Source organism: Colletes gigas, unplaced genomic scaffold (genome assembly GCF_013123115.1).
Source record: "Colletes gigas isolate AHSC1104 unplaced genomic scaffold, ASM1312311v1 Colletes_gigas_Sc00002, whole genome shotgun sequence".
NCBI classification, from domain to species: domain Eukaryota; kingdom Metazoa; phylum Arthropoda; class Insecta; order Hymenoptera; family Colletidae; genus Colletes; species Colletes gigas.
This window is the reverse complement of record NW_025106631.1, coordinates 9,540,206-9,557,730: the sequence shown is the minus strand read 5'-3', so window position 1 is coordinate 9,557,730 and position 17,525 is coordinate 9,540,206. Positions and strand designations below refer to the sequence as shown.

At 42.8% G+C, this 17,525-nt stretch overlaps 1 protein-coding gene across 2 annotated transcripts in view; it reads left to right on the top strand.

Moving 5' to 3' along the window:
- Positions 1-17,470, top strand: part of LOC122402385 (solute carrier organic anion transporter family member 4A1) — a 34,198-nt gene extending 16,728 nt beyond the window's left edge. Inside the window, exons 2-13 of one of the 2 annotated variants that reach the window (XM_043405130.1) lie at positions 95-663; positions 1,221-1,440; positions 3,928-4,096; positions 4,717-4,855; positions 5,294-5,468; positions 5,761-5,863; positions 11,508-11,629; positions 11,696-11,959; positions 12,519-12,720; positions 12,895-13,042; positions 13,649-14,025; positions 14,967-17,470. In XM_043405130.1, the coding sequence (XP_043261065.1) occupies positions 640-663; positions 1,221-1,440; positions 3,928-4,096; positions 4,717-4,855; positions 5,294-5,468; positions 5,761-5,863; positions 11,508-11,629; positions 11,696-11,959; positions 12,519-12,720; positions 12,895-13,042; positions 13,649-14,025; positions 14,967-15,171 (2,148 nt within the window). In that variant the 5' untranslated portion in view covers positions 95-639 and the 3' untranslated portion in view covers positions 15,172-17,470. The remainder of the gene's footprint in view (positions 1-94; positions 664-1,220; positions 1,441-3,927; positions 4,097-4,716; positions 4,856-5,293; positions 5,469-5,760; positions 5,864-11,507; positions 11,630-11,695; positions 11,960-12,518; positions 12,721-12,894; positions 13,043-13,648; positions 14,026-14,966) is intronic. The other variant, XM_043405121.1, reaches the window with a different exon arrangement.
- The last annotated feature ends 55 nt before the right edge of the window (positions 17,471-17,525 follow it).

The window sequence follows — 17,525 nt, the reverse complement described above, 5'->3', positions numbered from 1 at the left end:
TTCAAAATAAACAAATTGTACGTTAAAGTACTCGAACCGACTAACCTGTCGAGGAATCTTGAACGCGAAATTAATTCTCATAAAAATGGCGTAGCGGAAGGGCTCGCCAAGGAAGAAGTTCTCTGCTAAAGCGGATGTCTGGCGGAAAGATCGCTTCGAGGGACGGCGTCGAGGGTCCAAGAACCTCCACCGAGAATCTTAAATCGAGTCGGGATCGTGCCGCCTCGAGAAGAAGCGATTGAATCGACGGAGAACGACGGAGGACAATAATATTCGTTATCCAGGCTGAAACACTTGCAGGGCGTTAGCATTCTCTGGCGTCGGGATCGGAAGCTCGCGACTTCCGTTTCTGGGCTTTGGAGAACGAGCGAGAGTAACCGCGTGCCGGAAGTTCCGGTCTCTGGAGCGGTCGCTTTCGCCTCGCAATGAAAATGAATCTCTTGGAACGCGACACGCTCGACGGAACCGCGATTGTCACACGCGTCGTTCGTGGAAGCTCTTGGAAATTCGTGTAAAGCGAGTCGCTGATCGGGCCGAGGAGCGTCGAGGATGGCGCCATCGGTCCACAACCGATAGCGAATTCGAGAAACGGAATTCGGTCCTTCTTATTCCTGGGATACTCTTAATCGAAAACGAAAGATGAGGGACAAACTTGCGTTCAGCGTAAGTGGTATCGACTTCGGTGTTTATTTTAAGATGGAATCGACGGATGTCGTCCGATTTTAGATTTATGATTCTAGATATCTTAGAATAGCGAAATTCGTGTTGTATTTAGCTCGAAGCGAGTAATGTAATTGGTTATAGAAACCGTGATCGAACCCTGAAAATATATTTATTGGTGAAATTATAAAATCTTTCAAACTATTTTAAAACTAAAGATTGACCTGAATCCTGCAATTTGTTGATTTTCGTAGGGAACGCAAAGCAGACAGCTTCGAACGTCAAGTTCTGATAGTACGTAAATAAAGCGGTTTATTGCGAGAATATCGGTTGCTCGTACGAAATATGAATATTTAATAATTGAAATTAGTTCCGAGAATCTCGGATCGTCCTCGTTTCTATATTCCTACGCGGAAAGTTTGTAACGTGGAAGAACTTGGATAGTTTAAACAGTCTTTGTTGATGCATCGTGCAACATATTCTTTTGTCGACGATGTCACCGTGATGGTTCTACGTTAATTTACGTGATTCGACTTTGACGGTATCGTTGTGATTTACAGTCGGGGGTGCCGGACATGCACGAGACCCTGTCTAGTTTTCCGGAACAGTTCGGGGATGGGCCGAGGAAACCGGAAATAAAGCCAGAAGCGCCGAAGGAGTCGGACGGGACGACGGATAACCTCAAGTGCGGATGGTTCTGGTTCAGGCCCACGTACCTTCAACGATTTCGAACTGCGAAATGGGCACTTTTCTGGCTCTGTTGGACAGGTGCTATACAAGGTACGTCGCATAAATTTCACCACGATCTCGCAAAAAGGGGGTGCATCCACTTATTTCTTCGCGCCGTTAAATCTTTCTCACATTCGAAAATCCGAATTTAAAGAATAAGGGGAAGGGAGGCGAATTTATTTCCTCGCGGAGTTGTGAATTTGTAATTTTTCCCACGTTCGAAAATCCGAATGCTAAGGAAAAAAGGGGGTGAAAGGTGAATCCACTTATTTCTCCTCGAAGTTGTGAATTTCTCCCCGCATTGGGAGTTCCAAAACCAGAAAAAAATCCTCGAGGGGGCCCTAATCGATTACGAAGGGTCGATCGAATGCGCGACAGGGACCGTAAACAGTGTCGGGGTGCTTGAAACCCTGACGTTGAGTTTTCGGCATAATCGAAGGTGCGCGATCGAGTCCCGATATCGTCGTTTGGCGTTACTAATAGCCGCGCGTTCGAATGCAATTTCGAAGCTTTCAGAGCGGGGGTGGGTGAGTGACAGAGGGACGGTGACCGACGATAACCGGAAATCGAGTTTTCCGGAGCCGGTGGCAGGAGGTTGACGCGCGTCGGAGGGGTAGCGGGCGATCGAAAGGAAACTGGATCGACGAGGCGCGTGTGTGTCGCGAGGTAAAGGGTGCAATCGAGAGAAAAGGGCGCGCAGAGGAACCGGCTGAGTCGAGTTGCAGCAAGTTTGCGTTCGTGCCCCCTTCTTTAACGCCGGTCCCCGCGACAAAAGAAATCGTCCTGCGGAGGTCCGTGCCTTCTCCGCGGCCAATGGGATTGAACAAATTGCCGGACAATGGAGCCCCGGCAATCGTCTCTGTACAAGTCGAGAATAAGTTTGTACGAGACGCGCGTATGGTCGGTCGGTTATGTGCGTGTAGCTTTGCAGAGATTCACGTGTGGAGAGGCCGAGAGGAGCCCGTGGCCCGGGGTTGGCCAACCCCGCCAGCTGGAGAAACGAATTGTCCGCGACGAGCAGACCCGGCCCCCGGCTTTAATTAAAATTCTCCTATTAGCGGTACAATGGGAAACGAAGGTGGTTAATTTACCGGGTAGACAGCCACCGGATACAGCGACACTTAAGCCCAGGGCTCCTTGTCCGCCGCGAGCGCGTCAATTCGACGAATATTGGTTAACAAGCTCCCTCCCATTGCTTAAGAAGAGGAGGTTGCTTATTCCTCGTCGTCGGGACGAGATCGTCCAATTTTCTGAATTCTTTTCTCCAGCTTCGAGAGACTGGGTCGTTTCGTTTCGAATGGACGCCCGTGGTTCGATTCAGAAACGATCAATCTGTGCATACAGGGTGTTCGACCACCGCTGGGAAAAATTTTAATGGGAGATTCTAGAGGCCAAAATAAGACGAAAATAAAGAATATCAATTTCTTGACTGAAAAAATTATTTTTAAATGCGAGGGTCAATTACAATTATTTTTGGTGAATACACATACTCCCGAAATCCTGTTCATTTTCGAGAAAAAAATTCAGGTAGGTGTTGAAATTTTCCGGAGAAATTGAAAAGTTTCAAATCAACGTAAAAAAATTATTTTTAGCTGCAGGGGTCAATTACAATCATTTTATGTGAATAGACATACTGTCGAATTCTTACGCGCTTTCGAGAAAAAAATTCGAGTAGGCGCAGAAATTTTTCGGCGAAAAAAAAATTTCAAATCGTTCTAAAAAAATTATTTTCGGTTCCGGGGGTCAATAACAATCATTTTCGGTCATTACACATACCCCCGAATTCCTGCGCATTTTCGAGAAAAAAAATTCAGTACGGGCGAAACTTTAAACGTTAATAACTTCTTAACGAAGCCTTCATCGACAGATCGCTATTCTTGATTTTCGTCTTATTTTGACCTCTAGTATCATCCATTAAAATTTTTCCCAGGAGTGGCCGAGCACCCTGTATGCTCGTGAGAAAGAAAAAGTGTTTAATAGATTTTCGGTTCGGGAGAGCGATTTCTTCGAAGGGTGAGCGGACACCGTTCGCAGGAGGGGTGCCGTAATTGAATTAGTTTACCCTTCTGATTCATTTACACGCAGCACGCGGATTTGCTTTGGCGAACACGCGGGCCTTCGTAGTATTCCGGATCGACGATGTTTGCGTCCGTGGACGAGATATTATTTGGGAACCCGTGCTCTCTCTGTTATCGATTAAACGCTCTTACGAACCGTATTGTTCGCTCGAGATCGATGACCGTCGAGAATATTAACGGATCAGCACGGAATAATTCCAAGCCTTCTGCGTACGAGTGCAAATAAGACTGACGATCGTGGTAAAAAATTGCAAAATTGAAATCTTATCGCGTTTCTTAAGCCACAAGATCATTATACGCGTCGTAAATATTTGTTTATCAAACGAAAACTCCATCAGATATTCGTGTGTATGCTTAATCTCAATTCCGAGCAAACTTCAACGCTGCAACATCTTATATTATCGCGTCTTTATCACGTGTTCCGCCAAAAAAAGAATCGCTCAAGCGTGCTTTGTTTCAGGAATGGTGGTGAACGGTTTCGTAAACGTTGTTATCACCACGATAGAGAGGAGATTCGGATTAAGGTCGTCCCAGACCGGTCTAATAGCGGGTGGATACGACATAGCCAGTTTCCTTCTGCTGGTCCCGGTCAGCTACCTAGGTGGACGTTCGAAAGCATCGAAACCAAGGTTTGCACACAACTCCTAAACAAAGCAACAAGTTTTATTCCCCGCGAGTGACACGAAACTATCTGGGCCACTGTGTTTATTTCCATTTTTTACTCCAGTAGGAAACAAACGAAACTATGATCGCTTAAACTAGTGTGTTCGAGTGAAAAGAAGCTGTGTTGACATCCCATTATTGATCAGACCAATGGCCAATGCGTGCAGTAGTATTAAACAGGCACCAGAATGGGAATGTTAACAAGCTTAGCCTTCTTTTCACACGAGCACAATACTTCCCAAAAGCATGTTATCAATGACTTTTTTACCCAACTAGAAACAAAACGCAAAATGTAGATAGAGGAAACAGATCGAAAGGGTCCATTTGCCGAGCCCTTTGAAAAAATTGTAAATATTAATTTGGGCGTCAAGATTGGCGCCCGAGTCGGACGTTAATTTCCATTTCGTCGCTTGGACGCTTTCGGGTCTGGTGCACCTTCCTCGAGAGTTCGATCCCTGTTCGGCGATCAATGACACTCGGAAAGACTCGTGCAATCTCGAAGCGATTGTATGAATATTTATAAAGCGGCGGGAGAAGCCGTTTCATCGAAACGACGATGAATTAGCAACGAAGCTTTCTGCCGCAGGTACATAGGCGTAGGAGTTCTAGTCTTAGGTATAGGAAGTCTGCTGTTCGCGTCCCCGCATTACATCGCTGGACCTTACAGAGGTGGCCAGCAGTCGGAGAACATATGCCAGAGGGTGACCAACACTTCGTCTCGATCGGTGAGCAATTACCCTAATCCTACCGGTGGTTAACCCTGAACCTACCGCAACATCGCTTTGGGTCGAATACCAACTTCTACTGACTTTAAGCTCTGGAACAAACTGTGTAAATTTACTTGGAAACCAATTACTCGAACTTGGCAACCCAAAGTGGATGTGATTTCCGAATTTGTTGGACGTTGCCCTTAAAAAACAAACGTCTGCTATCGATAGATGGTAGTTCTAAAATTTGGTGGATCGAAATGTTTAAATTCAAGGTTGAGTAATTAATTAAAAGTGTAACAATTGTCTTTTCGAGTTGTTGTTCGCTTCTTCTTAATTAGAACGGTGTCGTGTATCGGAAGGAAGAAGTCGGTGTTACGGGCGAGTAAATTTCGCGTGTTTTCTATCTCGCTAATTAAATTACTCTCAATTTGCTTGCGTGTTTCCGCCATTCAGGTCTCCTGCAACGGGTCCGCGGGCCAAACGGACCAGGAGCCTTACAGCGGGTTGTACTTAACTATCTTTCTCGTGGCTCAACTTCTGCACGGCGCGGGCTCCGCTCCTTTTTATACGCTCGGAGTTACGTACCTCGACGAGAACGTATCGAAAAAGATGTCGTCCGTGTACGTAGGTAAGAAACAGTCTGTCTAACCGTCGTTCCACGCGAGCATTCGACTGCGAGAGAATTGTAATTAGAACCGGTGAAAAAAAATTCCCATTAACCACCGTTTCAATTGCCACGTGTTTCGTTCGCGGAGGGAAAGACATCGAGTCGATTAGAAAATGTCTCGAACGAAAACAATTAACGGGTTACGGAAATTTTTCATTTGTAATTAGAAACTGTTTACTGACTAAAAAACTGATTAAAAATTTTAGAAATATTTTAACAGGTTTAAAAACACCTGTATGTGTTTTCTGTTCAGGAATTTTCTACACAATGGCCATAATAGGGCCAGCGTTAGGCTACGTGGTCGGGGGCGAATTGTTGAAGCTGTACACGGACTTCATCACGGTGGACGCGACAGAGTGAGTTTCCATCAATGTTTTTTCGTAGCGTTAATAATCAAGCATGTTTCGAAAAAAGTGGAATTTAGAATATCCGAATTAGTTTGAAAATAACCGGTTCGATAAATGATCGTGCAAGGTTTCGTAAAGATGTTTTCTCGTAAGAATTTTCTTGGTAAGAATTTTCCTCGCGGAAAGGTTAGCCATTGGCCGAGACCAATCAAGTTGCACCGGCGCGCGTAGACGAGGAGAGAGGAACACTGACATCGGTTTGCTCATTAGCGTCTCGGAGACAAGAAGCAGGTAATTAAGCTTGGCAAACGCGTTGCAACGTCCAACAACATTTTCCGTCGTCTCCGACGCGATGTGCCTTTTTCCTCGCGAGGCGTCCTTTCAAGGCCGTGAAACGGCAAAAATAGATTATAAAAATCCGATACGGCCTGCACAACCCGTCTCCGCCGTTAACTCGATCTCTCCCTGCCGTTACTCGTAAAGCGTTTAAAAGAAGATCCCGACGAGGCATGAAAATCCTGTTTCCACGTAGCCCGCCGCCCCGACGCCGTTTCGCGAAAATTTTCATCCGGACATTTTTCACCCGGGCTCTGCTCGCGCCTGGCGATTAATTCCCGGATCCCGCGATTCTGAATTTACGCGCGGAACGAAACCTGCATGGCTGAAACATCACCGGAGCCACGTTCGATCGTCTTCCCCGCGAAATGGGGAAAACTGAATTAGTCGTTAAATCTATTTAAATTCATTTTATCTTTGATACGAATAAAACTTATATGGAGTTTTCTAATGAGAGTCATAGAACTTTCAGACGTCGTAGCCATCATGTTTGTTATGCAGTTGTTCGAGTCACGTGGTTGCATCGGTCACCATAGCCACCATATTGGTTATTCGATTATTCGATTCACACAATTGCATTGCCCGTAGAAAAATTTCGTGATAGATGGCACATTTCCGAAGCAAATTTATTTATGTATTTACGTGAGAAAATCCCTCTGACATGCAGAGATAAAAAAGTTATTAGTATTTCGTTATTTGAAGTACAAATTAATTTAATTCCTCGAACTGGATAACGTAAATCCATCGAAAAAATCAAACGATCACGAAACGAGATAACACGTTGCTCGAAATATTATTTTTAAGGTTGTTAATATACGATACTGTTAAAGAAGTATGGCAATTTCGAAGATCGAACGGGCTGGGATCCCATTTGTTTGATGCTGAAAATTCGAGAGCCATTGTGGACGCAGCCGGAATGCTCGAGGCGAACCGACCATACGTGGATACTCGTATTTGCATAACTCCGGATGTCGGTTATTCCCGTGGAAGCGCACGCGTTTCCGCGTACCTGTTCACCGGTGTTCGCGTATGGCGTGCGCGCGTATTGTCGGACAGGATCGGTGCAAACAGCCGATAAATCCTCGCGAGAATTTAATAAAGTCACTGTGACGCGCGCTAAACGTTCCCCCTTGCGACGGCCACGGGAAAAAAGCGGGAAACGCGTTTAACGGCGGCAACGAGGGGCGACAAATTCCGTCGACGCGCCCATTACGCGTCATTCCCCATCGGTATTCGACGACTATGAACTCTTCGCGCCGTGATACGCCGTAATGAAAGCGTACAGCTTTCGAGGCGTCCAACGCCCGACACGACCGTGACTCACGTAGTACAGTTATCCGGGACCTTCGAATTCGTCTTTATTTCTCCGCTAGTTTTCAACCCTTCGAGCACTGCTTGCGTACATCGTTAATTATCTACAGTTAAGTCAAATTTACAAATTTGATCATCATATGGACCGTATCCATTCTTTTAACGTTCGAGATCGAAAATGACTGCTTTCTTGTTACAAAAGAGAACCAAAGTACCCAAGTCCGATCTAGGGTTACGTAGCACTCCGCGTCGCCCGGAATCATCCTGCTCGAACGAGTTTCGAAGCCTCGGTCGTAATCGATAATAACGCGGATGTCGATGGGTTGCTCGAATAAATTCCCACGTATTTCGCTCGACGGAAGTTCGTTTTACAAAATCTTCGTGGCCGCGTCTTCGACGCGTAATACGCCCCGTTGAAAATATCCCGGAGGGGCCATTAGAGCGTATAATGGGCCGGGGATTAATAGTGCATGTAACCCCGTGGACGTGGTATACACGTACCCCGCGTGGAAAATGTCAAGCGGTGAACCAATGTTTGACGACGACGCCGATGTTACCCTTCAAAACTGTCACTTCATCCCCCGACACTTGGAGCACAATCAAGTTCCATTTGTCTACTCGTCTCCCCAGCCCTTTCGTTGAGTCACTCCGCCACGATGCACGTGAGAATCGAATTAATCGTTTGTCGTGCTGGCTATCCGTCTCTTTTCTCTCTTTTTTTTTTGTTTTTCGCGCGAAGATATACGAACGTCCGCGGTAAATCGATCCGTCGGCCGCGCAAAAGTATTTCGGGCATCCGTTCTTTCCTAGAATTTAAAAAATTGCCGAATATCGATTCCGACCGCTGTTTCGTCCTCGTTCCACGGCTCCGCCGAGTTTTCCAGTTATTTATATTGCTTATTTTCCTTGCAAATAATACTCTTTTATTTGGAATTCAATTTTTTATGTTTTCAACGTGACAAATTGCACGGAGAAATTTATCGAAATTTAACCCTTAACGATCCAGAAGTAGTTTCAATAAAAAGTCAAAGAAACATTTTGAAAATATAATTCCGTATACATATATCGTGTCTATTAAAATATGAAATCTCTACGAAGTTTCGCTCGTAGCCCTTCTCGCCCCTCTCGTTAAGTTTCGCTAAAACGTCAGGGGCCTCGAATCGATTCGGAGTAATGATTTCCTGGGGAACTCTCATTTTTTCCGCGATTAATAAATCAGGCACCGTCTCCTTTAAAGCTCGAGAAGCGAAGAAATTATTATGGTAACAGCCTACATCGGAAAAGACAAAAGGTGAAAGAAAAAAAAGAAAAAGAGGGGGAACGACGGAGGAGCAAGAAGTGGTTCGAAGGAGACTGAAATTAAAAGTCGAAAGGACCTCCCTTCGCGTTTCACGCTCGACCGCGCCACGGTCGCGAGGTATCTGAGCGGACAGCAAATTTAGAATTTCGCGACTCTCCCCTTGGAAAAGTTGCTTCGGAAAAACATCCTCCCCTTTGCTCGTCTACAAGTGTCCGGGAAGCTTTTTCGCGACGCTCTGCAAACGCTACGAGTTTACGACCATTTTCATCCCCTTCCGGGAAAAATATAAAAGTAATCCGACAGGAAAAAATAAAATAATTTAAAGTAGAATATACGGATTATTAAGAGCGTACGAGAACGATATGTCGCGAAGTGTTGAAACAGAAGAACGCGTTCGTACGCTTCGTTACGTAAATACATATTTTATCGATCGTTAATATTCAAATTTTATCTTCCATTTGCGTTTACGTGTATCAATGTTTTCAGTTACGTGTGTACGTTTCACTTCGTGCTGTATTCTTTTCGTAGTCTCGCGGAGTATCGAATTGTTTCGAATTCGAGCTCGAAAATCAATTACGACAGCGATAGTTAAAACGAAACGGACGAAAAAGAGGGTCGAGCGTCGATCCTTTGTATACCGAATGCAGTTAAGTCGGCTAAGAGATGATCGCTCGGTTAGTCAGCCGTTTCCGAGCAATCAATCACCTCTTCTTCTTGGCCGGGAGTTTTCCCGCGAAAAAACCCTGCTACGCCCACTGCCCGGGGCGAACCTAAGGTCGATGCGAAAAAACAAGCTAGTTACATAAACTCTCTGTTAGGAATATCTGCCGCGTCGATCGATGAAGCGTCCTTCTGCGTCTAAATTTGAAATTAGCCTCCGATAAGGATCAATACACTTTTTATCGGAACATCGCACCTTGAAAAGATTATTAATTCTGGAGATATTTTAATCATATAACGCCGTTGAACAAAATTGTAAACAAAGCTAGGCATCAAGCGAGAGGACAACATTAAAATTAAAATATCACCTAAACTAATGATTTTTTAACGTAAACAGGTTAAAACTTTCTTGTATGGAATATCAAAATGCATCGATCGATGCAATAAAAATTCCTCTTAGATATCTATACGTCCACCCACAAGAAATCGAAGGGTGTCCCAAAGTTTCGAGTGGCCCCGTTCTCCGTCGCCTTTGATTATACCTCTAAGTGTATATGGCGAGCAATATTTTTTAATCATTTTCGCGTGAACGGAATTTTGATGGCGACTCGATATATCTTCAAATAACGTCCCTCTTCGGTTTCGCGAGCAGCGAAAGACGAACCACTTCGTCGAGACCAATAACGTAACCGTGGGTCGCAATTACATTTCCCTGGAAACCGTTCGCGTCGCGGCTAGTTCGGTCTGCGCGCGTTTGAGTAGGTCGCCGTATATGTGGCGGCGTTTAATTTCGCAGGCAAATGAAAAGTTTCGCGGAGGAGGCGGCGGCAGATGCTACCAGCCCGCCGCGAGAGCTCCTCCCGAAGTGCTTTTCTCGCTTTTCCGCGGTCTCGCTTTCCAGTTTCCCACCGAGATGGGACTCCCGCGCGGCCAGCGTCCCGACGACCCTCGTCGTCGTCGTCGTCGTCTTCGCGACGCTCGGATATTACCGGAGTTCACCGAACAGAGGGATCGAAACTATTTTATATTTCACCGATAACGATCAAATTTTCCAAACTCGTTTACGAATGTAGTAATAATGATTCTTAAAGTGAACCTGAGGCCGTGATTCGTAAGTTGAACATTGTTAAACCGTTCAAGATCGTTGCGTTTTGGATTTATTTCTGAATGCACTAGTAATGACTCTTAAAGTGAACCTGAGACCGTGATTCGTAAGTTGAACATTGTTAAACCGTTCAAGATCGTCAAGATACGACGTTGCATTTAGGATTTATTTCTGAATACGGCAATAATGATTCTTAAAGTGAACTTCGTACGTGATTCGTAAGTTGAACATTACTAAATCGGCCAGGATCGTCAAAATACATTTTGGATTTATTTCTGAAAACATTAATAATGATTTTTAAAGCGAACACTAGGAACTAGGTAACTCAGTTCGATATATTTGGGTTTGTTTTATTCATTAATTTCCAGCTAGACGAACCCGTATGGTATGCATATTTATTTTTAAAATTACAGGAGAGTGTATTTTAGCGTCACATGGCCGATTGAAAAACAAAACCTGGTTTTTAGTTTAGGATCGGAAGATATAACCCAGTGCTGACCGAATATCGGCGCGGAACGCGTGTAAAAGGGGGTTTCCGGGTGTACTCGGAGCGAGAAATTAGTCGGAAAAGTTGCGCGAGCTTCGACGGGAGGATTTCGGAGCGCGATTAAAAAAAAAAAGAAAACACGTAGAGAGAGAGAGAGAGAGAGAGAGAGAGGGGGGAAATCGCCCAGTTGCGGCCCCGGAAGTTCGTCGCTGCCGTTTCGGGATAATTGCGTTTTTTGTTTAAATTCTTCCCCGCCCTTGTATTTACGCGCGATGTACGCCCCAGTTTTCCAACTTCCGTTTAATATCAGCCGCGCTTTAAGAGAGGCTCCGAGGAAGAACATTATAGACAGAAATAGTCGAATTAAACATTGAAATATTTTCTATCGTACGAAATAAAAATAAAATAGAAAAGGAACAGGTTTATGGAACGTTTCCGCAAAACTAAATTTCAGGATTGGTTTGACACCGGACAGCAACGTGTGGGTGGGTGCATGGTGGATAGGCTTCCTAGCAGCCGCTGTGATGAGTTTCATAATCGCTATACCGATCCTGGCGTTCCCAGCAGCGTTGCCTGGTATTTAAAACTATTTTCGGCCATATTTGTGTTTATTTCGCGACGTTAACCGGATTTTTCCACCAGGTTCCGAGGAGCTGGCCAAGGAGAGGGTGTCGGAGGCGCACGAGAAACCGAAACAGTCGTCTACGAGCGAGACGGGCGAGGCGTTTTCGAAAATACGCGAGCTGCCGCGCGCCCTAAGCGATCTGCTCGGCAATCCGGGATTTTTCATGTTGAATTTGGCAGGTGCCAGTGAAGGATTGCTTATCGCCGGATTCGCGGCGTTCCTGCCCAAGCTGATCGAAAATCAATTCAACGTCAGCGCTAGCTCGGCCGCGTTACTAATGGGTGAATAATATTGAAACGTTCTGTTACGATCAATCAAACGTGCCGCCTCTTCTGGCGCGCGTGATCGCCGGCCATTTTTTACCTGCTCCCCCCCGGAAACCGAAACGCCTCATTTGTTTCTTTTTTACGGTAAATATCGACCCAACGATTTGTTACCGTGTCCTCGTGATTTTTTAAACCGGTACACGGTGTACGTGTCTCCAAAATAAAAACACTAAATTTATACCAACAATAAAAATAAAACAAACCCTTTGGACCGCAGACAAAAATCAATTGACGCTTAAAACGATTATTTATACAGGAAATATAATTTTGTCTGGGACCTGTAGATCTTTATTCGTTGTTTATCGATATTGATGGAATATAGCAACAAATATAGTATTCTCGTCAAACGAGAATCAGAGAGAGACGAACGAATCGGTTCCCGAGGGTTTTGTTTTACACTCGTTCCGCGAAATGTTTACTCTCGACTAATATTCGAACGGAAGCTCGCGGAAATTACGAAACCGACGAAATACGCGCACGCGGGCGACTCGTAACGAAACTTTTTCGTTTTCAGGTCTGGTTACGGTCCCGGCGGGCGGCGGCGGTACGTTTCTCGGCGGTTATCTCATAAAACGATTCAATTTGCCCTGCTCTGGCATTTTGAAATTCTGCCTCCTGGCCACCGCCTCTTGCATCGCTTTCACTTTGTGCTTCGTTCTCAACTGTCCGAATTTGAACTTTGCCGGAGTCACGGTGCCCTATTCCGACCAAACAAAGTACGTCACTGTCGTAGTCGTTAAAAAATAACGAAACGTTTCATAAAATACGAGCAGATCTTCCAAAATACAATGTCTGACAAATTGTTTTCATTCATCGTATGATTGGAACTTTAATTGGAATTACAGATAACTATCGAACGATTAAATTTTCATCCGATCGATGATTTTCAGAAAATCTTTCTCGCTGGACGACGCGTGCAATAATGGCTGCGGTTGCTCGAGGTCGGAGTTCAATCCAATATGCGGAGTAGATGGGATCACGTACTATTCTCCGTGTCACGCGGGATGTTATCAAGAAACGCAGATAAACGACGTCGAAGTCAGTACAATTTCCATTCTTACTTGTTTCGCGGAATAATCCGATTAATTGCCCTAGGCAAAGTGCAACCGATTATTCCATGAAGGCCTGCATTCATTATGAACTAAAAAGCAACGTACGTGTTGCAAATTATAGCGGAAACTTAACATTAACTCCACATTTAAATATTTTGTCGTTTGTGTCGTGCGATTAACGTGTCGACTAATTACTCAGTAACTCGGCTATATATAGAATTCTTATTTTATCCTGCACGTTGAAATATTTCTGCTGATACGGACAAATTATTTATTTCTTTCCTTTCATTTATTGCATATTAACCGCAGTGCATATTGAGACGAATACATCTACCTCTGAAAAATCGAAAAATTTAGAAATTTTTATTTTCCATATCTAATAAATTTATTAGATTCTCCATTGAATTCGAGAAATTTTCCATTTAGAAACGGACCACCCATCCCACAGCACTAGGAAGCTAAAATCTCGAAAATAAACACTGTTCTAATGTTCGTTTCGAAAGGAATAATTGGAACTTTGTTTTTTCGCGTAAATTGAATAATCGACGTACTACCATAGATCACTTGGCCATTACGAATATTTCTATCGCAGGTATACTCGGATTGCACTTGCATACGAGCGCCATCGTTGAACATGACCGCGGGGGACGCCATAATCAGCTACGAGGCGATCAACACGACCTGCAACACGGCCTGCTCTTATTTGTGGCCCTTCATCGCCCTAGCTTTCTGCAATATGTTCATAACGTTTCTTTGCACGATGCCCGCGCTCTCAGCGACGCTTCGAGTCGTTCGAGACGACCAAAGATCGTTCGCCTTGGGCATACAGTGGATCAAAGTGAGGATCCTGGGCACCATACCTGCCCCCATGGTGTTTGGTGCTCTCATAGACGACACGTGTATTTTATGGAACGAAACCTGCGAGGGCAGGGGCGCCTGTCTCGTTTACGACAATCTATACATGAGCAGGTTCGAATTTCTAGCATCGTTAAATATTTCAAAATCATATTTCGGAAACCATCTTCATAAACTAAAAAAATTGTTCGATTCGTAAAATGGAGCACAATTTTTCTATCACAAAAGCAGCAACAAATCACACGAACGTATCAGAATTACTATTTACAGTGTAAAGTAACTATTACGAAATACTTGTTTCAAAATTTAATTTTGGAAACAATTTTTCATTTACTTGTTCAGTCGTTTACACAGAATATTCGACCAATCCTAGAAAAAATTTAAATGGGAGATTCTAGAGGCCAAAATAAGACGAAAATCAAAAATACCATTTTATCGTCTAAAGTTCCGCTCGTACTGAATTTTTTTCTCGAAAGTGCGCAGGATTTCGAGGGTGTGTCTATTCACCAAAAATAATTGTAATCGACCCCTGCAACTAAAAAATAATTTTTTCAGAACGATTCGAAATTTTTTTTTTTAACCGAAAAATTTGTCCACCTACTGAATTTTTTTCTCGAAAATGCGTAGGATTTCGGAGGTATGTCTGTTGACCAAAAATGATTGTATTTGACCCTTACACCCGAAAATAATTTTTTCAGAACGATTCGAAATTTTTTTTTAGTCGAAGAATTTATTCACCTACTGAATTTTTTTCTCGAAAATGCGTAGGATTTCGGGGGTGTGTCTGTTCACCAAAAATGATTGTAATCGACCCCCACAACCAAAAATAATTTTTTCTGAATGATTTGAAATTTTTGAATTTAATTTTTTAATAATTTTTTAACGAAACGTCAATCAAGAAATTGATATGCTTGCCTCTAGAATATCCCATTAAAATTTTTCCCAAGGGTGGCTGAACACCCTTGTATACCAAGTAATGATTTCGAATACTTTCCTATCGTTCTAAACAATTTTTTGGGCGACGCTGATGAACCTAACTATGGCGTTTCTTTCAGGTACATGCTCGCACTAGCTTTCATCGGCAAGGCGGCTTCCCTGCTTTTCTTCTTCCTTGCCTGGTGGACGTACATCCCCCCAGGAGGCAGAAGAGCCGATCAGAATTCGCGAGAAGAGCCCACCACGACGTTAATGTTGAACGACACCACCCCACACGAAGCGCCCACCACACCGGCAACGATCAATCCTATAATCGAGGCGTAAAAACTAACCCTGCGTTCCGTTAAGTTCGTTTGTAAGAAGACTAGAGACGATCTTGTTTCGCGAGGCTACAGTCTGGATGGAATCCTGGCTCTTAGAGAAGCATAGCGATATGTATTGTTGAATGTGTAATTATAATGGAAGTAATATAGAGAGCACGATGATGATTGTGTCTGCTAGTCAGTTGAGAAGAAATCAAGCGTCGTTGATAGTAAATCGACTGCGGATGTTTGTGCATTTGTGGGAAATTTTAATACAGAACGCACTTGCTATTCAAAAAAATAGGAAATGCTTAAAGTAAGATACGAATTATTATATTTGGGGGGTCGAGACGACCATCTACGAAGCTCTGATTTCATCGATTCTATTAATAAAAATATGAATTCGCATAAAGATCCGCAGTCCAACGATAAGACTTAGCTTTTACGAAGATAAAGCTTGGCAATGGATGTCGGCTCTTTATAGACATTCTTTTCGCTGGAAAGTTATTCAAGATACCTTAGCACATAGTTGGATGTATTTAATAACTGTGTCTATATTGTTTTTACGTGGACTAGCTAAGGGGTTATTTATTTGATATTTTTATTCCGTAGCATGGGTTGTTCACCGTCGAGGAGAAAATGGTATTTTATTCGTAGGGTGGTAATTTCGTGAAAGGTACACTTATTCACTATTGTTGAAGCACTAAAATATAAAGTGGACGAAACACGAGGGAGACTTTACGGATATCAAAAATTGTTTAAAATTGTACAGTTACCTTTATACGGTTCGTAATAAATAGGGTACTTGATGTAAGAGCCACTCACTGCCAGAATTGCTAATGTTTTTAATATCTTATCGAGAATCAAAGAAAAATATACTATGCTCGTTTTCTCGAGAAAACGACACGTACCTACCAGCTACGAAACATAATGGGCAAGTGCACTTGTAGTCCTTTTCGACGCTCTTTGTAAGCCACTTTCTCACCTGACATGGTCGTTTTGTTAAATTTTGGTTGTAATATTGATCAAGCACTTAAGCACTCTCCCAGTAATATCATTGTAGAAACTAATAGCTGTTGCTGAACGATGGATCAAAGGAAAGACTACCAGAATTAATTGTAATTATAAGACCATATCGCCCCTCTATTATCCGATCTGAATGTGATTTCAACTGGTGTAACAGTGTTTTATAATCCTGGTATTTACCGATCGTCAATTAACCTCAAAGGAGTGTATTTATCACAGATGATAATAATCGATGTTTAAGATAAAGAAAACTACCCCGCATTTTTATATTCTTCGTATTTATGCAACATAATTGGTTTGTATATAAGAAGTAATTTAATAATCTATTGTTGATAGAAACAATACCGTGTTTCGTCCTAAATTTACCATTCAATGAATTTATCTTCAAGAAATTTGGTGTTAGAGACTTTCGGTATACTTGATACTGTTAAGTTTCCTTGTATATTAATCTAACGTTTTCGAAACGATCCATTACCATTTTTATACTAAAGAATTCCAATTTACGTAGTCTTAGACTTTAGCTTCTATCGTAACGTTTTAGTTTGGAATTGCAGACCAATCCAAGCATCGAAGAAAGATCAAAGAAATTACTTCTTATAAAAAGAAACCTTTACGTAAGAGCAAATGAATTAAAATTTGCGATAATGCATAATTGTTACCATGACCAGATAAATTGTTGCTTCGCCTGTGCGACGCCTGTGCATCGTCGTTGCTTGTGTAAAGGAAACAGTGTATCGAGATGATCGAACGATCTCTATCGTGAACTGATATTTATAATAGATACGATAATTGCAAGTATATGTATTACAATTGATTGTATAATATTTAATGCATATCTCATTCGCGCGTGGAAATAAGAAATATCCGACTCAACAATTTTATACTACGCCAGGTTTTCATGTTTTACCGTTGGTAAAATGTTTCGTCTATTAACTTTATGAAACAAAAAAAGTAAAATTGAAGATACTTTATCGCGTTGGTATCGAAGAAATCGCAGATTTCTCGAAAGGTAACGTTAACAACAGTTCAACCACATCTGATGAAAATCATTGAAACATAAAAGCACCGATGAATCGTAGAATTTCTTATCGAAGATTTTTCATAAATGTAATTTGCAAAATTGAAGGCAAAACGTTTGTAATAACCAATTGTGTAAATGTGCAAACGCATGAGCGTATCATGGACTGTCGTTTACATCGATTTGATACGATGCATTTTGTGCGATTTCTAATTGTAATTATTTTTGTTATGAAAAAATAATATGTCTAACGCGTTTATTACACGTGTTGCCAATAAAGAGACAGTACGATACGTTACCCAATCTTTCTTCCTTTACGCATTTTACAGCTA